Source organism: Rhinopithecus roxellana, chromosome 12 (assembly GCF_007565055.1).
Source record: "Rhinopithecus roxellana isolate Shanxi Qingling chromosome 12, ASM756505v1, whole genome shotgun sequence".
In the NCBI taxonomy this organism is placed as follows: domain Eukaryota; kingdom Metazoa; phylum Chordata; class Mammalia; order Primates; family Cercopithecidae; genus Rhinopithecus; species Rhinopithecus roxellana.
In genome coordinates this window covers 94,472,890-94,497,353 of record NC_044560.1, presented here as the reverse complement: position 1 = coordinate 94,497,353, position 24,464 = coordinate 94,472,890, and the positions used below count along the sequence as shown (strand labels likewise).

Sequence of the window (24,464 nt, the reverse complement as noted above, 5' to 3'; positions counted from 1 at the left end):
CCAGGCTGGAATGCAGTGGCGTGATCTCAGCTCACTGCAACCTCTGCCTCTCAGATTCAAGCGATTCTCCTGTCTCAGCCTCTCGAGTAGCTGGGACTACAGGCACGCATCACCACGCCCAGTTAATTTTTGTATTTTTAGTAGAGACGGGATTTCACCATGTTGGCCAGAATGGTCTTGATCTCTTGATCTTGTGATCCACCCGCCTCAGACTCCCAAAGTGCTGGGATTGCAGGCATGAGCCACCACGCCCGGCCTGTGCATGTTCTTTAATGGCTCTGTAGGATCAAATTCCTGGTATGTATCCAGTGCAGACTACTGGATAACAAGGTACATCCATTCTCTATTTGACCAAGAACTATCAGATTCCTTGCTAGAATGGCTGTATCAGTTTACACTCCCATCATCGCCATATTAGGATTATCATTCTCCCCTGTCCTCAGAAATCTCTGGTAATAACTGGATTTTTAATTTTTGACAATATAATAATGAAACTTCTTATAAAAAAGCATCTCAGAGTTGTATTAATTTGCATTTTTCTATTCACAGGCAACAAAATTCCTTATGGCAGCACCCAAAGGCTTGAAATTAGCCATTCCAAGTGTGTCCAAAAAACTAAAGGAAACCATGACTAAAGAAATAAAGATAGAAATGATATGCATTGGCCGGGCGCGGTGGCTCAAGCCTGTAATCCCAGCACTTTGGGAGGCCGAGACGGGTGGATCACGAGGTCAGGAGATCGAGACTATCCTGGCTAACACGGTGAAACCCCGTCTCTACTAAAAAATACAAAAAACTAGCCGGGCGTGGTGGCGGGCGCCTGTAGTCCCAGCTACCCGGGAGGCTGAGGCAGGAGAATGGCGTGAACCTGGGAGGCGGAGCTTGCAGTGAGCTGAAGTGAGCTGAGATCCGGCCACTGCATTCCAGCCCGGGCGGCAGAGCGAGACTCCATCTCAAAAAAAAAAAAAAAAAAAAAAAAAAAAAAAAAGAAATGATATGCATCAAATAGAGAAGGATAAAAGGATCCCATCAATATAGGGATAGACTGTAAGAAAATAGAAATTCTAGAGTTAAAAAGTACAATAACTGAAGTGAAAAATCCACTAGAGGTGCTCAATAATAGATCTGAACTGGCAGAAGAATCAGTGAACTTTATAGATCAATAAAGATTAAGCAATTTGAAGAACAGAGAGGAAAAAGAATTACAAATTTACAGAGCCTCAGAAAAATGTGGGACACCATTAAGCACACCAACTAATGCATAAGGTGAATGCTAGAAGGAGAGGAGAAAGAGAAAGGAGCAGAAAAACACATTTTCATAAATAATTGCTGAAAATATTACAAATTTATTGGGAAACATCAATGTACACATATAGGAAGCTCAATGAACTCCAAGTAGGAAAAACACAAAGAGATCCACAAACAGACACATTTTGGTAAAAATAATGAAAGCTAAAGACGAGAAGAAAATTTTGAAAGCATCGATAGAAAACGACTGATCACTTACAAAAGGGTCCCAATAAGATTAATAGCAGATATCTCAGCAACAACAATGGAAGCCAGAAGAGAATGGGATAACATGTTCAAAGTGCTTAAAGAAAAAGCTGTCAAACAAAAACTCAGCAAAGCTATCTTTTAGAACTGAAGGTGAAATAAAAACATTGCCAACAAAAGTGAAAAAATATGTTGCTAGCAGATTTGACTTACATGAAACACTAAAGGAAATCCTTCAGGTTGACAGCAAGTTACTCCAGATAGTAATTCAAATCCACACAAAACAAAAAGCACTGGTAAAGGTAATTATAAAAGACAATATAAATATATATTTCATCATCTTTTAGCTGATTTAAAAAGCAATTGTATGAAATAATATGCATATAATATACTGTTGTGCCTATAACATATAGAAATGCAATATATTTCCCAGTAGTAGCACCCAAATGATAGTGGGAACAAATGTGTATTGGAGTAAAGAAATGACTTCAATGGTAACTCAAGCTCAAGGAACAAATGAAGAGAACCAGAAATGATAGTAAAGGTTCACATAAAAAGACTATAAATTTATAATTGCTCCCCATTCTAACCTCAGCTTCTTTAAAAGATATACAATTATATAAGGTAATAATTATAAGAATATATTTTTGGGGTTTGTAACACTCATAGATGTAATATGTATAACAATAATACTATTAAAAAGGGGAAAGGGAATGTAGCTATATGGCAGTAACATTTCTATATGTTACTAGCATTAAGTTAGTATGAAATTGAATCAAATTGAATCTGACTATAATGAGTTACAGTGTGTATGGTAAGCCCTAAGAAATAATTAAAAGTATATAGGGAAAAATAAAGATACTAAAATACTACATTACAATTTTACTTAATGTGAAAGAAGGCATAGAGTAGAAGAACAAAAATCCCATGATACACACACAAAAAAAGGTCAAATGGTAGACATAAATTCAACTATGCCAGTAATAACATTAAATGTGAATTGATTAAACAATCCAATCAAAAGTCAGAGATTGTCAGACTGGATAAAAAAAGATTAAATTCTATGACGTTTATAAGACACAGTTTGGAATCGAAGATACAAATATATTGAGAGTAAAAGGATGAAAAAAGATATACCATACAAACAGCAACAACAAAAGTGCTGGAGTGGCTATAGTAAGATCAGGCAAAATAGGCTTCAATATAGAAAATGTTACTAGAAATAGAGACATATTTTATAATGAAAAATGGTCAACCCATCAGGAAAATATATTAATTGTAAAGATATGTGTATATAAAAATAGAGCACCCAAATGCATAAAGTAAAAATTGTCAAGAATGAAGGAGAAAATAGCTCAACAATAAGAGTTGAAGATTGCAATATACCACTCTTTTTTTTTTTTTTTTTGAGATGGAGTTTTGCTCTTGCTGCCCAGGCTGGAGTGCAATGGCACGATATCGGCTCACCACAACCTCTGCCTCCCGGGTTCTAGCAATTCTCCTACCTTAGCCTCCCGAGTAGCTGGGATTATAGGCATGTGCCACCACTCCCAGCTAATTTTTTTGTATTTTTAGTAGAGACAGGATTTCACCATGTTGGTCAGGCTGTTCTCGACCTCCTGACCTTAGATGAGCCGCCTTCCTCAGCATCCCAAAGTGCTGGGATTACAGGTGTGAGCCACCACACCTGGCCTTTTTTTTTTTTTTTTTGAGATGGAGTTTCACTCTCATTGCCCAGGATGGAGTGCAATGGCATGATCTCGGTTCACTGCAACCTCCGCCTCCTGGGTTCAAGCGATTCTCCTGCCTCAGCCTCCCAATTACAGACATGCACCACCAAGCCCGGCTAATTTTGTATTTTTTTTAGTAGAGACGGAGTTTCTCCATGTTGGTCAGGCTGGTTGTGAACTCCTGACCTCAGGTGTTCCGCCGACCTCGGCCTCCCAAAGTGCTGGGATTACAGGCACGAGCCACCACAGCTGCCCATGCAATACACCACTTTCAAAAACAATCAAGACAAACAGGCAGAAGATAACAAGAAACAGAAGACTCGAACAACACTAAAAACCAACCGGACCTAACAAATGTATATAGAACACCCAACTCAATAATAACAGAATGTACATTCTTCTCAAGTGCATAGAGAGCAGTCTCTAAAATAGATTATATGCCAGACCAAAAACCTTAATAAATGTAAAAGAACAGAAATAATACAAAATATATTCTCTAAGCACAGTGGAATTAAATTAATAATTAATGACAGAAACAGAAATTAACTGGGAAACTCACAAATAAGCAGAAATTTAACAACACAGTGCTAAAACCAATGGATCAAAAAGAAATCAAAAGAGAAATTCCAAAATATTTGAGATGAATGAAAATAAAGACATAACATACCAAAATTTATGGTAAGCAATATTAAGAGGAATTTTTTCTGGCTGCAAATACCTACACTTTCAAAAAAGAAAGATCTTAAATAAATAATCTAATCTTCCACCTTAAGGCACTGGAAAAAAAAAAAAAAAAAAGAGCAACCTAAACCTAAAGCAAGGCAAAGGAAGGAAACAGTAAAGATTAGAGTGAACATTAATGAAATAGAGAATAGCAAAGCAATAGAGAAAAATCAACGAAACAAAAAGCTGATTCTTTAAAGAGGCCAAAAAAAAGGGAGGGGGGGGAGAGGACAGAGGGAAGGAAAATCATATTAATGTAATCAGAAATGAAAGAGGGAATATTACTATTAAGCTTACAGAAATAAAGAGGATCATAAAGGAATACTAGGAACAATTATATGCAACTAAATTAGACAACTTAAATAGACAAATTCCTAGAATGACACAAAAAATGAAACTTGGCTCAAGAAGAAATAGACAATCTAAATAGATGAAAATAGGTAATGAGATTCATTAGAAAAAGAAACTTCCCACAAAGAAAAGCCCAGGCCCAGATGACTTCACTGGTGAATTCTACCAAACACTTAAAGAAGAATTAATACCAATTCTTCACAAACACTTCAAAAAATCAGAAGTGGCTGGAACACTTCCCAACTCGTTCTATGAGGCCCTGATGCAATAGCAGTCAAAGACATTGCAAGAAAACGATAGATCACTATTTCTTATAGATACAAAAATCCTCAACAAAATACTAGTGAATTGAATATTCTAATATGAAAATGACTATATACTATGGCCAAGTGGATTTTATCCCAGCAATGCAAGGGTGGTTTAACATCTGAAAATCACTTAGTGTACTATAATATATTAATAAAGTAAAAACAAAAACTCACACAATCATCTCAATAGATACAGAGAAAAAAATCTGACAAAATCCAACAGCCATTCATGATAAAAACATTTAACAAACTAGGAATAGAAGGGAACTTTTTCAGCCTGATAAACAGTATCTTCAAAAAAACCTACAGACAGTATCAAACTTAATCGTTAAAGACTGGATGCAGCCGGGCGTGGTGGCTCACGCCTGTAATCCCAGCACTTTGGGAGTCTGAGGTGGGTGGATTAGGAGGTCAGGAGATTGAGACCATCCTGGCTAACACTGTGAAACCCCTTCTCTACTAAAAATACAAAAAATTAGCTGGGCGTGGTGGTGGGTGCCTGTAATGCCAGCTACTTGGGAGGGTGAGGCAAGAGAATGGCGTGAACCTGGGAGGTGGAGCTTGCAGTGAGCTGAGATCACGCCACTGCACTCGAGCCTGGATGACACAGTGAGACTCCTTCTCAAAAAAAAAAAAAAAAAAAAAAAAAGACTGGATGCTTTCTCCCTAAGATTAGGAATAAGACAAGGATCTGCTCCCATCCCTTATATTTGACATGAGACTAGAGGTTCTAGCCATGGCAATTAGGCAAGGAAAATAAGTAACAGGCATTCACAGATTGGAAAGGAAGGCTAAACTACCTCTATTGCAGATGTCATGATCTTATATATAGAAAATCCTAAGGAATTCACTAAAAACACTGATAAAATTTGGACATTTGTCTCCTCCAAATCTCATGTTGAAATGTAATCCCCAGTGTTGAAGGTGGGACCTGGTGGGAGGTGCTTGGATCATTGGGGCATATCCCTCATGAATGGTTTAGTGACATCCCCTTGGTGATGAGTGAGTTCATGAGAGATCTGGTTGTTTAACAGTGTGTGGCATCTCTCACCTCCCTCTCTTGCTCCTGCTCTCACCATGTGATGCGCCTACTACCCCTTCATCTTCCACCACGATTGTAAGCTTCCTGAACCCTTACCAGAAGCAGATGCCAGCATCACGCTTCCTGTACACCCAGCAGAACCATGAGCCAATTAAACCTTCTTTCTTTATAAATTATTCAGTCTCAGGTATTCGTTTATAGCAATGCCAGAATAACCCGATACAAAAACTATTGGAACTAATAAGTGAGTTTGGCAAGGTTGCAGGAGACAAGATCAGTATGCAAAAATTAATTGTATTTCTATACACTTGGAATGAACAATCCAAAAATGAAATTAGGAAAATAATTCAACTAACAATAGCATCAAAAAGAAGAAAAATTTTCACAAATATTTAACAAAAGAAGTGCAAAAGTTATACTCTGAAAACTATAAAACATTCTTGAAACAAATTAAAGACAACCTAAATAAATGGAAAATATCTCATGCTCAAGAATTGGAAGGCTTAATACTGTTAAGATGGCAACAGTCCCCACATTGATCTATAAATTCAGTGCAGTCCCTATGAGGATCCCAGATGGCTTCTTATAGAAATTGAAAAGCTGACTGTAAAATCCATATGGAATTGCAAGGGACACAGACTACCCAAAACAATCTTGATAAAGAAGACTAAAGTTGCAAGATTCACAATTCCCAATTTTAAAACTTGCTACAAAGCAGCAGTAATCAAGACAGTGTGGTACTGGCATAAAGACAGACAGATAGATCAACGGAACAGAATTGGGAGTCCTGAAACAAACCCATGTGTCAACTGATTTCCAACAAGATGCCAAGACTACTCAATGGAGAAAGACTAGCCTTTTCAACAAATGCTGCTGTGACAACTGGACATCTACATGCCAAAGAATGAAGTTGGACCCCTGTACCATCCCATATACACAAATGAATTCAAAATGGATTAAAGACCTGGATGCAAGACCTAGCACTATGAAACTCTTAGAAGAAATATAGGGGTAAATCTTCATGACCTCAGGCATTGGCTTCTTAAATATAACATGAAAAGCACAACCAACAAAAGAAAAATAGATAAATTCGATTTCAATTTCATCAAAATTGAGAACTGTTCATCAAAGGACAACATCAAAAAAGTGAAAAGACAACCCACAGAATGGGACATAGTATTTACAAATCACATATCTGATAAAGGACTTATATCTAGAATATATAAATAACTGTTACAACTCAATAATAAAAAGACAGATGACTCAATTTTTTAAATGGGCAAAAAATCTGAATAGACATTTCTTCAAAGAATTACAAATTCTTGAAAAGATGTTCATCATTAATCATCAGGTAAATGCAAATCAAAACCACAATGAGATACCACTTCTTACCCACTAAGATGGCTCTAATAAAAAAGATAATAACAAGTTTGGGCAAGGATATAGAGAAATCAGAATGCTCATAGACTGCTTGTGGGAATATAAAATGGTCCAGTCACTTTGGAAAACAGTATGACAGTTCCTCAAATAATTGAACATGAAGTTACCATATGACTCAGCAATTCCACTTATAGGAAGAGAAATGAAAACCCATCCACATAAAAACTAGTTGCATTATTCATAAAAGCCAAAAGGTAGAAACAACCCAAATATACAAATTTGGTGAATAAAATATAGTATATCCACATAATTAAATATTATTTGGCCATAAAAACGGAATGAAGTACTGATACATGCTACAACATGGATGAACACTGAAAACTGGCCATATGTGGAGGCTCATGCCTGTAATCCCAACACTTTGGGAGGACAAGGTGGGTGGACTGCTTGAGCTCAGGAGCTCAAGACCAGCCTGGGCAACATGGCAAAACCCTGTCTCTACTAAAAACACAAAAGCTAGCTGGATGTGGTGGCGTGTACCTGTAGTCCTAACTACTTGGGAGGCTGAGGTGGGAAGATTGCTTGAGCCCAGGAGGTCAAGGCTGCAGTGAGCCATGATTGCACCACTGTACTCCCACCTGGGCAATAGAGCGAGACCCTGTGTCAAAACAACAACAAAACCCATTATGCTAAGTCAAAGAAGCCAGTCATAAAAGTCCACATTTTATGATTCCATTTGTATGAAATGTCCAGAATAGGCAATTCTATATATAGAGACATAAAGTAGGTAAGCGGTGGCCTAGGGCTGGGGTGGGGAAGGGTGATAATTGGGAGGATGGAGGAATAATAATAGCTAAAGGGTATGGCTTTTTAGTTTTTTGAGGTGATAAAAATGTCCGAAGGCTGTCTATGATAAATGGTTGCATAACTCTTTGAATATACTAAAAACAACTGAATTGTACACTTTGAATAGGCAATTTGTGAATCATAACTCAATTAAGCTGTTATAAAAAAAGCACCATTACTGAGAAAGATATGTTAAATCTTCTACTGTGATTGTAGATGGTCTATTTTCCTTGTTGTTCTGTCCAGTTTTGCTTTATATATTTTGAATCTATGGTATTAGGTACATGCAGACTTAAAATTGTAATATCTTATTGGTACTGAGCCATTTAAAGTACAATATGATCTCTGTCTTTAATAGTGCCTTTCTTATTGTAATGTCTGCAGTGTATTTATATCAGCTTTCTTTATTATTCCAAAACAGTAAAAAAGAAAAAGAAACATTTTTATATATACGCATTTGTGTACATGAGCAAATATAGCAATAGATTAAATGCCTTAAAATGTAATTTCTGGGTAAAAGGATATGTGGGATTTAAATCTGAGACAATGCCAATGTGTCCTCCAAAGTTACTGGAGCAATCACAGTCCCACTGAGTCTACCAGCATACTTCTATGTGAACATCTTAAAATTAGAATTTTGTTTTGCTCTGTGTGAAGGGGATGTATGAGTTTATGCTAACTTATTTGGATTAAAATTTGCCCACATGGTGACCAGTCCCCCAGCCAGGCACACGGGTCCTGGTCTGGAAGGACCATTGCTGGGAAGACTCACCTTGCTGATTTCTGTCAGGGACATGGTGATGCTGTAGAGTTGGTTCTTACTGGTGCTGGCAACCAGAGTTTCCTCTGAGGGGCTGAAGCATAGGCAGAGAACATCCTGTTTGTCAGACTGACTTGGATCGTTGCTCTGCGGGTCCACAGGAATCTGCTCAAGATGCAAAACAGCTATCAGTAATGTCCCCAGGTTGTCAGTGGGCCTTAGGCTTTCAGAGTTTTCTTGGATAACTTTAGCTTACAGACTCCCAGACCAGGCTGCTTCCTGGGATCCCCCTATTCTTTGTTTGTTTTTTTTTGAGAGAGGGTCTGGCTCTGTTACCCAGACTGGAATACAGTGGCTTGATCTTGGCTCAATGCAACTCTTCCACCTGCCAGGCTCAAACCATCCTCTCACCTCAGCCTCCCAAGTAACTGGGACTACAGGTGCACACCACCACACCTGGCTAATTTTTTTTTTTTTTTTGAGACAGAGTCTTGCTCTGTTGCCCAGGCTGGAGTGCAGTGGTGTGATCTTGGCTCTCTGCAACCTCTGCTGCCTGGGTTCAAGCAATTCTAGCTGGGATTACAGACACATGCCACCATACCTGTTTACCTTTTCTTTTTTTTGAGAGAGAGTTTCAATCTGTCACCCAGGCTGGAGTGCAGTGGCATGATCTCGGCTCACTGCAACCTCTGCCTCCTGGGTTCAAGCTATTCTCTTGCCTCAGCCTCCCAAGTAGCTGGGACAACAGGCACACACTGCCACGCCTGGCTAATTTTTGTATTTTTAGTACAGATGGGGTTTCCCCATGTTGCCCAGGCTGTTCTAGAACTCCTGAGTTCGAGACCCACCCACCTTGGCCTCCCAAAGTGCTGGGATTATAGGCATAAGCCAATATGCTGGTCGATTTTCCTTTTTTTAAACTAATTCTGTTCACTTCATCCTAAAACCTCTCTCAGGACAGATATCTCAAGTCACCATTTCACCATTTCTGCTCAGCAATCCTGCCTTATCCCTCCCCATCAGATGCCTTCTCAGAGAACTGCTGCTGGGGAACAAATGCCAATAGGACCCCCGTTTTGCTTCTTTTTTCTTCCCTCCTTACCCTGATTTCTCTGCTCTCACGGTAAAAATCCTTTTCTTCCATCTTCTCAAACAGCAGAACTCTCCCTGGCCCAGCAGAACAGGCAAATCCCTTTGAATAGGCTGCAATGGCAAACACCTGGGGCATGGACAGCTGGCTGTGGCTACTGGTCGCCACCATCTGTTCATAGGAAGGGAGTGGAGAACTGACTGGTGGAAATTCAATCAGGCTGGAAACAAAAAAACAGCATATACAATTTACAGAGACAATCCTGAGGAGATGGAATTCTGCTGGGGAGGAGAAAGAAGGCTGTCATTGGGTGTGACAGAAACCACCCAATGATCCCCTTTTCCATAGCCAAATACTGCCCTTTGGCTTGGGAACTGTACACAAACTGCACATGGCCAAGCCCAGAAGCAAGAGAGTACTCGGGGCGTGTGGAGTAGACAGAGGCAAGAGTTGTAGAGGAAGAGAGCCGCAGGTATGCTTGGGCCAAGCCAACGAATCTGGGCTTTTTTCTGGGAGGCCTGGACCCCAGAGCTTAAGGACTGTGAACGCAGCTCCTGGAGAAGGTTATGGGGACTTTTTAGGAAGATCCTAATTACAAAAAAAAAAAAAAAAAAAAAAAAGAGGATATTCCATTGGCATGGGGGGATGGTGGTGAAAATGGGTGGATTGAAGGTTATTGAGGAAGAAGAATCTACAGGATGTCATTGGGGTTGAGGGCCCAGGTTCTGGCATCCAAGAGATCTGGGTTTGAATCCTGAGCCTGCCACTTCTCAGAGCCATGATCTTGGATAGGCCACTTACCTCTTTGATCCTCAGTTTCCTTGTCTACAAAATGGGCATGATAATAGTACGAACTATATAGGGTAAGAATCAAATGGGAATATTTATAAAGTGTTTAAAGCAATGTCTGGTGCATGCAATGGTACATTCCAATACACAGGAGATATGATTTTCACTGGTTGTCACAGCAGTAATGTGGCATCTCTCTTACCATGGTCAATAACCACTCCTTCCTGAGACTGCACTTTACCCCTATCCTCTGTCAGATTTACCCAACACATTTCCTTGCATTTGTTGGTCTGTCGCCTCCTGCTGAATTATAAGTTCCGTGAGGACTTGTGTCCCCAGCATCTAGCAAGAGATGCCTTTTGTATACTGCAAGGGCTTGGTGGACATGAATCAATTCATTAAATTAGTCACTGTAAAATGTGTTTCTAAAACTATAGTTTTGAAGACCAGCCATATTATAATGCTTATAAAATGAGGTTAGGTATAAAAAATAAAAAGAATTGTATCTAGCCTATGGTTATAACTGTTAAATTTGTGCTTAAATATAAATGAAAACTCTTCGAGAGAAAGAGGGAAAATGGGCATAGTTGACTTTTATGGTAGAGGGGTTATGAGCAGTTTCTAAAGAGTGCTGTCTTCTGTATAATGCTGTTAGTACAACGAATGTGGGAGTGCCAGCCCAGGAAGCACCATTACCTCTCTGATTCCTGGATGACATCCAGGCTTTTTGAGTCATGGGTGGGTTCTTTGACCATTATGCTGGTCTCCCAACGCTGATCTCCAGATTCAAAGAGGAAGAGTTTGCCTGTGTCAGTGCCAACAACAATCTTGTCATCAGCCACCCAGGTGTGGGCTAGATAGTTTTGGGGTTCTCCCCTCTGAAAATTGGTTTGCTTCAGGGTTCCCTCAGTAAAACGGAGGAGCTTAAACATCCCATTTCCAGTGACACACACCTGAGTGTTATCTTGTGGACTGAAGCTCACCTGTAAAATGTGAGAGAATTGAAGAAAAAAATTTATGAAACTAATTTTGATGGAATCATTTCCCATTTTACAAGTTAATATTTATTTCAGGCTGCTCAGAATATCTCCTAAACATCACAAAATCATGTAATTTTATGCTGCATTTGATAAGGGGACACATCTATGATCCATTATATTTATAGGGATATGAGTCAAACTAGGAAATCTACAAAGGCCAAAGAGCAGAATGAGCAGCTTTTGACAAGAGTCACACCCAGTGCTAACAAAATGGAATAAAGCTCAGCTGGAAACACAGAAAAAGAGGGTCTGATAGGTTTACATAGCCCTGTCCAGGAGGAAAGAAATCACATGTCAGGGGATGCTACGTGGTCTCCTACCAACTGAACATCCTTCAACCACAGCTCTTATCCCAATATACACCTGCTTCTCTAGTTACAATGGGATCATGTCCTGATAAACCCATCATAAGCTGAAAATGGGCAAAGCCATGTGGCCACACAGCACCACACTGTAGAGTACCTTGGTTTTTACCTTCGTGATTCAGTGACTGACTGGGGGCTGTGGCTGCAGCTGCTACCCAGCATCATGAAAGTATATCACTTGGCCTCTTTCTCCAGAGTACATATCACTCTTGTACCATTGTAAAGATGAAAATTTTAAGTTTAACCATAGTAAGTTGGGGACTACCTGTACAGTAATAGGCAGTCAACCTGCTGTCCTGGCTAGATAGTGAGCAACTTGAAGGGCTGTGACTTTTTCATCTCTGTTTTCCCAGTGCTGGATTCATCATGGGCATCCAATAAATGGTTGCTGAATCTACTTAGTCAGAGCAGGAGGTGCTTCATCAGGCCTCACTGTGGCCTGGTTGAAATCCCCTTCTGGTTCTACCTGCCTTTTGTCTGATTCTGGAATAATCACCCAGCAACTTTCTGATTACTATTATAATTTCACCTTGCAACTTCTCTACTACTAGGAAGGGAATACACTGGATAAATAATGTGAGCGTTCTGGTTGTAATATGCTGGTTTACACGTCAACATCTTGTGGGTTGAATAACTGAGTCTATGCCGGAGACACTGATTAGCTAGAATCCCTGAACATGAACAGAACTGAGTCATTGAACTTGTGGAATTGAGTGCTAGATCCCAGACTAGGGTGAGTGAACCAAGATCAAACCTCCTTGGGACCCCTTGCCTAAGCCATCAGTCAAGTTCCTGAGGGGTCTTCTTCCTTTTGCCCTCAAGACACAATAGAAGGTTCTGCTCCTTACATAACAGCAACTTCAGCAACAGCTTCCTAAAGACCTACCACTTTACATCACATTTTGGAAATCTTCCTACTGCCCGGCAATGCTGCTGGAAAAAAAAGGCTAGGACCAGGGAGAGAAAGCAAGTTTTATTAATCCACTTCTGGGCCAAACCTGTGACCAGAAAGCAGTTCTGGGACAAAGTAAAGAAGACAGGAGCTGGAGCTGGGGAACTCCTAGCTCTGCTACTCACCACCTCTGTGATCTTAGGTGAGTTACCTAACCTCTTGGAGCCTCAGCTCTCTCATCTGTAAAATGGGGATAATGATTGTGCATACCTTATATGGTTGTTGTAAGACTAAATATAAAAATGCATGGAGGAAATTAGAACGTGGCACACAGCATTCAATAAAAAGTAGTTCTATTTTTTATAATTTTCACGATACTTGTCACACTACTAGGTACCTGGTAGACAGGGTTGTTCTGAGTGTCAATTCTAACAATGGCCATTACTTTCTGTTTTTCCCACAGCCAATAGACAAGATTTGACTCTGGAGGTGATGTCTGAGCCAACAGGTATTTGGAGTCTGGAGAAAAAGCCATGCTAATAAATTTCTGAACTTGGAAGTCAAAATTATTAAGAACTTTGCGCTTCCGGCAAGGGATGGATGACAATTCATAAATGGTGATGGCAGGTTTTTCTTGCACAGTCTCAGAGATAGCGAGATACCGCCGATTGGGACTGATGGACAAGGCCAACATGCCCTGACTCTTGTCTGAGCCTGCAAACAGAGGAAAAAGGAAATAATCAGGGTGGATCACACTTTCACCAGGATTCACCAGGAACCAGGCACAGTAGTGGGCACTGGAGTAGACAGTGGTGGACACAAAGAACAAAGGCGGCCTTGGCATAGCTGTGTTTGGGCATTATGAAAATGACTAGGGGCCAGGGGTGGTGGCTCACGCCTGTAATCCTGGCACTTCAGGGGGCCGAGGCAGGCAGATGACTTGAGATGGGGAGTTCAAGACCAGCCTAGCCAACATGGTGAAACCCCATCTCTACTAAAAATAAAAAAATTAGCCGGGTGTGGTGGCAGGTACCTGTAATCCCAGCTACTCGGGAGGCTGAGGCAGGAGAATTGCTTGAACCTGGGAGGCGGAGACTGCAGTGAGCTGAGATCATGCCACTGCACTCCAGCCTGAGAGACAGAGGGAGTCTCTGTCCCCAAAAGAAACTGACTAGGGCAGGCACCTCTGAGGATGAGGTGGGAGGAGAAGTCAGGGAAAGCTTCCTGAAGGAGGGCAGGGGGGGAGGTGAGATGGGGGCTGGGTGGCGGGTGGCAGGTGGCAGTAAGAGCTTGAGCCAAGGGGTGGATGTGACAAAGGGTACGGCATAGTGTGAGAACTGCAAGCAGTGGGTTTGCTGGGGCACTGCATGTGAGATGGGGTGACCAAAGATGGGTCTAAAGGGGTGGAATCGGGTCAGACCATAGAGGCCTTTATTCCCTGAGTATCCTCCTCTACTGCAGAGGCTGGGATGCCAACTACTGGATTCCTCAGCCTCCCTTGCAGTTAGCTGAAGTGTGTGACATTCTGGACATGAGGTGGAGGCAGAAGTCTTCCAGAGTGGCTTTATGATAAAGCTGGTGCTTCCTTAAAAACCAGACAGATGCATTCTATCCCCTTTTTCCTGAAATCTAGAGGTGATATCTGGAGATAGAGCTCTCATCTCACAACCATGAGGTAATACGAATGAAAATGAAGGCTGTGATCCTCTAGAAAACAGAGCCTCAGGCAAAGATTAAAGGGTAAATACTTTATCTGGGAAATGCAATCAGGGTCACATTACAGTTTTCGAGGGCTCTAGGTACTTTTGATTTCATGGCCCCCTCCTTCATTAAAAATTGTTTAAAAATATATTTACAGGCCGGGCGTGGTGGCTTACGCCTGTAATCCCAGCACTCTGGGAGGCTGAGGTGGGCGTATCACCTGAAGTTGGGAGCTCAAAACCAGCCTAACCAACATAGAGAAATCCTGTCTCTACTAAAAATACAAAATTAGCTGGGCATGGTGGCTGAGGTAGGAGAATCACTTGAACCTGGGAGGTGGAGGTTGTGGTGAGCCGAAATTAAGCTATTGCACTCCAGCTTGGGCAACAAAAGCGAAACTCTGTCTCAAAAAAAAAAAAAAAAAAAATATATATACACACACACACACACACACACACACACACACATACATATATACATGGTGTGGTGGCTTGTACCTGTAATCCCAGCTACTTGGGAGGCTTAGGTGGGGGGATGGGTTGAGTTCAGGAGTTCAAGACCAGCCTGGGCAACATGGCCAGACCCCATCTACATAAAAAAAATTAGCTGGTCAAGGTGGTGCATGCCTGTATTCCCAGTTATTCAGGAGGTTAAGGTGGGGAGGATCGCCTGAACCCAGGAGTTTGGAACTGCTGTGAGCTATGATTGTGCCAGTGCACTCTAGCCTGGGCAACAGAGTGAGACCTGGTTTCTTAAAAAAAAGAAAAGAAAAGAAAAAAACTGTGGAGGACGGAGTTGAGATGGTTTGGAGTTCCAGAAGGAGATAACAGAACAAAAAAGATACCTGTCCTTAGATCCAGGAATCTCAAAGAATCCCTAAGAGGATAAAAAATGAAAATAGGGCGGGACGGAGCAAGATGGCCGAATAGGAACAGCTCCAGTCTCCAACTCCCAGCGCGAGCGACACAGAAGACCGGTGATTTCTGCATTTTCAGCTGAGGTACTGGGGTCATCTCACTAGGGAGTGCCGGACAATCGGTGCTGGTCAGCTGCTGCAGCCTGACCAGCGAGAGCTGAAGCAGGGCAAGGCATCGCCTCACCTGGAAGCGCAAGGGGGAAGGGAATCCGTTTTCCTAGCCAGGGGAACTGAGACACACAACACCTGGAAAATCGGGTAACTCCCACCCCAATACCGCGCTTTAAGCAAACAGGCACACCAGGAGAATATATCCCACACCTGGCCGGGAGGGTCCCATGCCCACGGAGCCTCCCTCACTGCTAACACAGCAGTCTGCGGCGATCTATCCGCAAGGCAGCAGCGAGACTGGGGGAGGGCCGCCCGCCATTGCTGAGGCTTAAGTAGGTAAACAAAGCCGCTGAGAAGCTCGAACTGGGTGGAGCTCACAGCAGCTCAAGGAAGCCTGCCTGTCTCTGTACACTCCACCTCTGGGGACAGCACACAGCTGAAGACCAACAGGGGAAGCAGCGGGGGCCGGTGCAGACGCGAACGACTCTGTCTGACAGCTTTGGGGAGAGCCGTGGATCTCCCAGCGCGGAGGTTGAGATCTGAGAATGGACAGACTGCCTGCTCAGGTGGGTCCCTGACCCCTGAGTAGCCTAGCTGGGAGACATCCCCCACTAGGGGCAGTCTGACACCCCACACCTCACAGGGTGGAGTACACCCCTGAGAGGAAACTTCCAAAGGAAGAATCAGACAGGTACACTCGCTGTTCAGCAATATTCTATCTTCGGCAACCTCTGCTGCTGATACCCAGGCAAACAGGGTCTGGAGTGGACCTCAGGCAATCTCCAACAGACCAACAGACAGTCCTTCTGACTGTCAGAAGGAAAACTATCAAACAGGAAGGACACCTATACCAAAACCCCATCAGTACGTCACCATCATCAAAGACCAGAGACAGATAAAACCACAAAGATGGGGAAGAAGCAGGGCAGAAAAGCTGGAAATTCAAAAAATAAGAGCGCATCTCCCCCTGCAAAGGAGCGCAGCCCATTGCCAGCAACGGATCAAAGCTGGTCAGAGAATGACTTTGACGAGATGAGAGAAGAAGTCTTCAGTCCATCAAACTTCTCAGAGCTAAAGGAGGAATTACATACCCAGCGCAAAGAAACTAAAAATCTTGAAAAAAGAGTGGAAGAATTGACAGCTAGACTAATTAATGCAGAGAAGATCATAAACGAAATGACAGAGATGAAAACCATGACACGAGAAATACGTGACAAATGCACAAGCTTCAGTAACCAACTCGATCAACTGGAAGAAAGAGTATCAGCGATTGAAGATCAAATGAATGAAATGAAGCGAGAAGAGAAACCAAAAGAAAAAAGAAGAAAAAGAAATGAACAAAGCCTGCAAGAAGTATGGGATTACGTAAAAAGACCAAATCTACATCTGATTGGGGTGCCTGAAAGTGAGGGGGAAAATGGAACCAAGTTGGAAAACACTCTTCAGGATATCATCCAGGAGAACTTCCCCAACCTAGTAGGGCAGGCCAACATTCAAATTCAGGAAATACAGAGAACACCACAAAGATACTCCTCCAGAAGAGCAACTCCAAGACACATAATTGCCAGATTCACCAAAGTTGAAATGAAGGAAAAAATCTTAAGGGCAGCCAGAGAGAAAGGTCGGGTTACCCACAAAGGGAAGCCCATCAGACTAACAGCAGATCTCTCGGCAGAAACTCTACAAGCCAGAAGAGAGTGGGGGCCAATATTCAACGTTCTTAAAGAAAAGAATTTTAAACCCAGAATTTTATATCCAGCCAAACTAAGTTTCATAAGTGAAGGAGAAATAAAATCCTTTACAGATAAGCAAATGCTTAGAGATTTTGTCACCACCAGGCCTGCCTTACAAGAGACCCTGAAGGAAGCCCTAAACATGGAAAGGAACAACCGGTACCAGCCATTGCAAAAACATGCCAAAATGTAAAGACCATCGAGGCTAGGAAGAAACTGCATCAACTAATGAGCAAAATAACCAGTTAATATCATAATGGCAGGATCAAGTTCACACATAACAATATTAACCTTAAATGTTAATGGACTAAATGCTCCAATTAAAAGACACAGACTGGCAAACTGGATAAAGAGTCAAGACCCATCAGTCTGCTGTATTCAGGAGACCCATCTCACATGCAGAGACATACATAGGCTCAAAATAAAGGGATGGAGGAAGATCTACCAAGCAAATGGAGAACAAAAAAAAAGCAGGGGTTGCAATCCTAGTCTCTGATAAAACAGACTTTAAACCATCAAAGATCAAAAGAGACAAAGAAGGCCATTACATAATGGTAAAGGGATCAATTCAACAGGAAGAGCTAACTATCCTAAATATATATGCACTCAATACAGGAGCACCCAGATTCATAAAGCAAGTCTTTAGAGACTTACAAAGAGACTTAGACTCCCATACAATAATTATGGGAGACTTCAACACTCCACTGTCAACATTAGACAGATCAACGAGACAGAAAGTTAACAAGCATATCCAGGAATTGAACTAATCTCTGCACCAAGCAGACCTAATAGACATCTATAGAACTCTCCACCCCAAATCAACAGAATATACATTCTTCTCAGCACCACATTGCACTTATTCCAAAATTGACCACATAATTGGAAGTAAAGCACTCCTAAGCAAATGTAAAAGAACAGAAATTATAACAAACTGTCTCTCAGACCACAGTGCAATCAAACTAGAACTCAGGACTAAGAAACTCAATCAAAACCGCTCAACTACATGGAAACTGAACAACCTGCTCCTGAATGACTACTGGGTACATAACGAAATGAAAGTGGAAATAAAGATGTTCTTTGAAACCAATGAGAACAAAGATACAACATACCAGAATCTCTGGGACACATTTAAAGCAGTGTGTAGAGGGAAATTTATAGCACTAAATGCCCACAAGAGAAAGCAGGAAAGATCTAAAATTGACACTCTAACATCACAATTAAAAGAACTAGAGAGGCAAGAGCAAACACATTCAAAAGCTAGCAGAAGGCAAGAAATAACTAAGATCAGAGCAGAACTGAAGGAGATAGAGACACAAAAAACCCTCCAAAAAATCAGTGAATCCAGGAGTTGGTTTTTTGAAAAGATCAACAAAATTGACAGACCGCTAGCAAGGCTAATAAAGAAGAAAAGAGAGAGGAATCAAATAGACGCAATAAAAAATGATAAAGGGGATATCACCACTGACCCCACAGAAATACAAACAACCATCAGAGAATACTATAAACGCCTCTACGCAAATCAACTAGAAAATCTAGAAGAAATGGATAATTTCCTGGACACTTACACTCTCCCAAAGCTAAACCAGGAAGAAGTTGAATCCCTGAATAGACCAATAGCAGGCTCTGAAATTGAGGCAACAATTAATAGCCTACCCACCAAAAAAAGTCCAGGACCAGATGGATTCACAGCTGAATTCTACCAGAGGTACAAGGAGGAGCTGGTACCATTCCTTCTGAAACTATTCCAATCAATAGAAAAAGAGGGAATCCTCCCTAACTCATTTTATGAGGCCAACATCATCCTGATACCAAAGCCTGGCAGAGACACACACAAAAAAGAGAATTTTAGACCAATCCCTGATGAACATCGATGCAAAAATTCTCAATAAAATACTGGCAAACCGGATTCAGCAGCACATCAAAAAGCTTATCCACCATGATCAAGTGGGCTTCATCCCTGGGATGCAAAGCTGGTTCAACATTCGCAAATCAATAAACGTAATCCAGCATATAAACAGAACCAAAGATAAGATAACATGATTATCTCAATAGATGCAGAAAAGGCTTTTGACAAAATTCAACAGCCCTTCATGCTAAAAACGCTCAATAAATTCGGTATTGATGGAACGTACCTCAAAATAATAAGAGCTATTTATGACAAACCCACAGCTAATATCATACTGAATGGGCAAAAACTGGAAAAATTCCCTTTGAAAACTGGCACAAGACAGGGATGCCCTCTCTCACCACTCCTATTCAACATACTGTTGGAAGTTCTGGCTAGGGCAATCAGGCAAGAGAAAGAAATCAAGGGTATCCAGTTAGGAAAAGAAGAAGTCAAATTGTCCCTGTTTGCAGATGACATGATTGTATATTTAGAAAACCCCATCGTCTCAGCCCAAAATCTCCTTAAGCTGATAAGCAACTTCAGCAAAGTCTCAGGATACAAAATTAATGTGCAAAAATCACAAGCATTCTTATACACCAGTAACAGACAAGCAGAGAGCCAAATCAGGAATGAACTTCCATTCACAATTGCTTCAAAGAGAATAAAATACCTAGGAATCCAGCTTACAAGGGATGTAAAGGACCTCTTCAAGGAGAACTACAAACCACTGCTCAGTGAAATAAAAGAGGACACAAACAAATGGAAGAACATACCATGCTCATGGATAGGAAGAATCAATATTGTGAAAATGGCCATACTGCCCAAGGTTATTTATAGATTCAATGCCATCCCCATCAAGCTACCAATGAGTTTCTTCACAGAATTGGAAAAAACTGCTTTAAAGTTCATATGGAACCAAAAAAGAGCCCGCATTGCCAAGACAATCCTAAGTCAAAAGGACAAAGCTGGAGGCGTCACGCTACCTGACTTCAAACTATACTACAAGGCTACAGTAACCAAAACAGCATGGTACTGGTACCAAAACAGAGATATAGACCAATGGAACAGAACAGAGTCCTCAGAAATAATACCGCACATCTACAGCCATCTGATCTTTGACAAACCTGAGAGAAACAAGAAATGGGGAAAGGATTCCCTATTTAATAAATGGTGCTGGGAAAATTGGCTAGCCATAAGTAGAAAGCTGAAACTGGATCCTTTCCTTACCCCTTATACGAAGATTAATTCAAGATGGATTAGAGACTTAAATGTTAGACCTAATACCATAAAAACCCTAGAAGAAAATCTAGGTAGTACCATTCAGGACATAGGCATGGGCGAGGACTTCATGTCTAAAACACCAAAAGCAACGGCAGCAAAAGCCAAAATTGACAAATCGCATCTAATTAAACTAAAGAGCTTTTGCACAGCAAAAGAAACTACCATCAGAGTGAACAGGCAACCTACAGAATGGGAGAAAATTTTTGCAACCTACTCATCTGACAAAGGGCTAATATCCAGAATCTACAAAGAACTCAAACAAATATACAAGAAAAAAACAAACAACCCCATCAAAAAGTGGGCAAAGGATATGAACAGACATTTCTCAAAAGAAGACATTCATACAGCCAACAGACACATGAAAAAATGCTCATCACCACTCGCCATCAGAGAAATGCAAATCAAAACCACAATGAGATACCATCTCACACCAGTTAGAACGGCAATCATTAAGAAGTCAGGAAACAACAGTTGTTGGAGAGGATGTGGAGAAATAGGAACACTTTTACACTGTTGGTGGGATTGTAAACTAGTTCAACCATTATGGAAAACAGTATGGCAATTCCTCAAGGATCTAGAACTAGATGTCCCATATGACCCAGCCATCCCACTACTGGGTATATACCCAAAGGATTATAAATTATTCTACTACAAAGACACATGCACACGTATGTTTATTGCGGCACTATTCACAATAGCAAAGACTTGGAATCAACCCAAATGTCCATCTGTGACAGACTGGATTAAGAAAATGTGGCACATATACACCATGGAATACTATGCAGCCATAAAAAAGGATGAGTTTGCGTCCTTTATAGGGACATGGATGCAGCTGGAAACCATCATTCTTAGCAAACTATCACAAGAAGAGAAAACCAAACACCGCATGTTCTCACTCATAGGTGGGAACTGAACAATGAGATCACTTGGACTCGGGAAGGGGAACATCACACACTGGGGCCTATCATGGGGAGCGGGGAGGAGGGAGGGATTGCCTTGGGGAGCTATACATGATATAAATGATGAATTGATGGGTGCTGACGAGTTGATGGGTGCAGCACACCAACATGGCATAAGTATACATATGTAACAAACCTGCACGTTATGCACATGTACCTTAGAACTTAAAGTATTAAAAAAAAAAAACTCCATTAAAATTATTTAATTAAAAAAATTAAAAAAAATGAAAATAAAAACTATACTGTATGTCTGTGTGTATCTATGTGTGTGTATCTATGTCTGTGTGTATCTATATATATGATGTATATACATGTACATAAATGTATATGGTGTGTGTATATATGGTGTGTATTTTATACATATGTATGTATATAGTGTATGTGTATAGATATATACACACACACACCATAGACAGACATTAAACATCCAGAAAAAAAGATCATCTACAGAAAGACGATGCTGATAGCTGATTTCTTAACCACAGCAACAAAACAGAAGCCAAAAAAACACAATGGAATACGATCTATAATGTGTTGATAATAATTGCATACCTGTTGAAACAATCTTTCAGAAGTGAGGATAAAATAAAGTCATTTTCAGACAAAAACTGGGAGAGTTTATTAATACATTATCAGTAAATGCAGAAGGAAAATGATCCCACCTGGAATATCTGATTTGTAAAGAGTGACCGTGGGCAAAGAGTTTGGTAAGTATGAGAGCAAATATAAATTAATGTTGTCTGTATAAAACCATAATTTAATTAATATTGGAAAGTCATATGATCTTTTTTATTTCTGTTTTTGAGACAGGGTCTTGTTTGGTTGCCCAGGCTGGAGTACAGTGGCATGATCTCGACTCCCTGCAACCTCCGCCTACCAGGTTCAAGCAATTCTCCTGCTTCAGCCTCTCGAGTAGCTGGGACTACAGGCACGTGCCACCACAACCAGCTGATTTTTGTATTTTTAGTAGAGATGGGGTTTCACTATATTGGCCAGGATGGTCTCAATCTCTTGACCTCGTGATCTGCCCACCTCGGCCTCCCAAAGTGCTGGAATTACAGGCGTGAGCAACCGCACCCGGCCAGATGTCCATGTTTTATCACCCCTATTCAACACTGTCTGGAGGTGCTTACCAGCACAGGTAGCACAAGAAAAAGGAAGAAAACCATCGTTATTTGTAGATAATATGACAGTCTATACAGAAATCCCTGCATAATCTATAGACAAATCATTAGAATTAATAATAATTTACCAAATATGCTGGAAATAAACATTGATAAATAAGTCAACTGTATTTAATACAGTTTATTCCAACAGAATATTATGTGGTTGATAAATTTGACTTTATTAAAACTAATAATTTTTGTCCATCAAAAGATACTGTAAGGTGGGAGAAAAATGCCCCAAACTGGAAGAAATCATTTGCAAGACATATATATATCTGACAAATTATTGGTATACAGAATAGATAAATTGTGCACGTAAATCAATAAAACTGCCAAAAATTTCCTGCACAACAAACTATAAAAAACAAGTAAAAGACTTGAACAAGGCATTTAACATACGACTAAATAGGAATAGCCCATAAACATGTAAACAGATACTCATCATCATTAATGATAGCAAAATGCAAACGAAAACCACAATTCCTTTTCTCAACTACTGGATTAGCAAAAAATTAGGAAGTTGGACAATACCAAGGGTTGGCAGGGTTGTTGAGGAATGAGAACTCTTATGCACTCCTGGTGGGAGTGTAAATTGTTACTATCATATTACTCAGTAAGTTTAGTCCTGGCCGTGTATCCTAGAGAATTTGCACAAATAGATGAATGTATACGCATGCAAGAATGTTAATAGTAGTATAGTTTGTAATAGCATATGATTGTTATTTCCCAAATGTCCCTAAACACTAGAGTGAATACATATATTTGAGACATTATATTCATATGATGGAACACTACATAGCAATACAATGAACTTGGTTATATGTATCAAGATGCATGAATCTCAAAAGCATGATGTTGAACTGATGCAGCAGGACACAGAATACAGGGAGAAGCCCTAGAACTGGTAATATTCTATTTCCTATGTTGGTGGCTGGGTTCACAGATCTACATTCTATTGTAATTCTTTAAATATTACATATATGTAGGGTACATTCTTTCGTGTGTGTATGTCACAATAAAAGGTGTCAATGCAAAAAATGGGAAAATGGATTTGGTTGTTGAAATCATGAATATCATCAACAGGACCACTGTGAACAAAAATAAGGGCTGTAATGTTATACAAATGGTTATTTGCAACTGGGGATAAAGTTTACAGTGTCTTCATCATACATGGATTCAAAAGGTGATGTAATGAAGGTGGTGTGCTCAGGAAAACTGTCAGACAACTCTAAAAGGGGCTCTGGTAATGACAAAGGCAATGATATTGAAGACACCAAAAGACGGATTCTTAACATATTTTCCTGAAATTACAGTGAAAAAAGTACTTTTAAATTAACATTTTATATGTGATTTTAACTACGTATGCGTGACTGATTAATCTAGTTTCACAATACAAGTTGCCATTTATTTCCTCTATATTTATAATACTGCATATATATTCAAATTGGCCAAAGTCTTTCTTTCCAATCATCATGCTGGGATCATGGGGTTATATGTGGCACATACCATTCCTGTATATGTCAGGATGGAAAGGGTTTTTACCTGGAATGAATTTTTGCCATTTCTGATCCACATTGTACTTCACACAGTGATTTCCTGAAGGAAATATAATGATCTGTTCATCGAAGTAGAAGATATTGTTGGCCACGTGGGATCGAAGACCAAAAACATGCAGCGTCTGAGCTACCACGGCCGACATGATCTCCCGCCAAAGAGTTCTGCTGAACCACCAAGGCAGCGCTTCAGAGTGGAGAGCGCTGCCCCGGCCCCGCCCCCGGCCCCGCCCCGCCCCCGCCCCCGCCCGGCCCCGCCCCCGGCCCCGCCCCGGCCCCGCCCCCGGCCCAGACACGGCCCGCCCAGCATCCAGGACACGCCCTCCCCGCCCCTTGCCCCTCCCCT

At 40.9% G+C, this 24,464-nt stretch overlaps 2 protein-coding genes across 4 annotated transcripts in view; one reads left to right on the top strand and one right to left on the bottom strand.

Moving 5' to 3' along the window:
* EBNA1BP2 (EBNA1 binding protein 2) overlaps window positions 1-24,464 on the top strand; it is a 51,733-nt gene that overhangs the window by 18,650 nt on the left and 8,619 nt on the right. The window contains exons 2-3 of the mRNA XM_010371857.1: window positions 55-102; window positions 24,155-24,299. Of these exons, the coding sequence (XP_010370159.1) occupies window positions 24,235-24,299 (65 nt within the window). The 5' untranslated portion in view covers window positions 55-102; window positions 24,155-24,234. The remainder of the gene's footprint in view (window positions 1-54; window positions 103-24,154; window positions 24,300-24,464) is intronic.
* The window catches only part of CFAP57 (cilia and flagella associated protein 57), an 83,267-nt gene that overhangs the window by 58,546 nt on the left and 257 nt on the right, over window positions 1-24,464 (bottom strand). The window contains exons 2-6 of one of the 3 annotated variants that reach the window (XM_010371855.1): window positions 24,108-24,286; window positions 13,208-13,524; window positions 11,210-11,496; window positions 9,737-9,944; window positions 8,647-8,799 (exon numbers count right to left, since the gene is read on the bottom strand). In XM_010371855.1, the coding sequence (XP_010370157.1) occupies window positions 8,647-8,799; window positions 9,737-9,944; window positions 11,210-11,496; window positions 13,208-13,524; window positions 24,108-24,264 (1,122 nt within the window). In that variant the 5' untranslated portion in view covers window positions 24,265-24,286. Of the gene's footprint in view, window positions 1-8,646; window positions 8,800-9,736; window positions 9,945-11,209; window positions 11,497-13,207; window positions 13,525-24,107; window positions 24,287-24,464 lie in introns of those variants that run through there. The other 2 variants (XM_010371856.1, XM_030912957.1) reach the window with 2 other exon arrangements.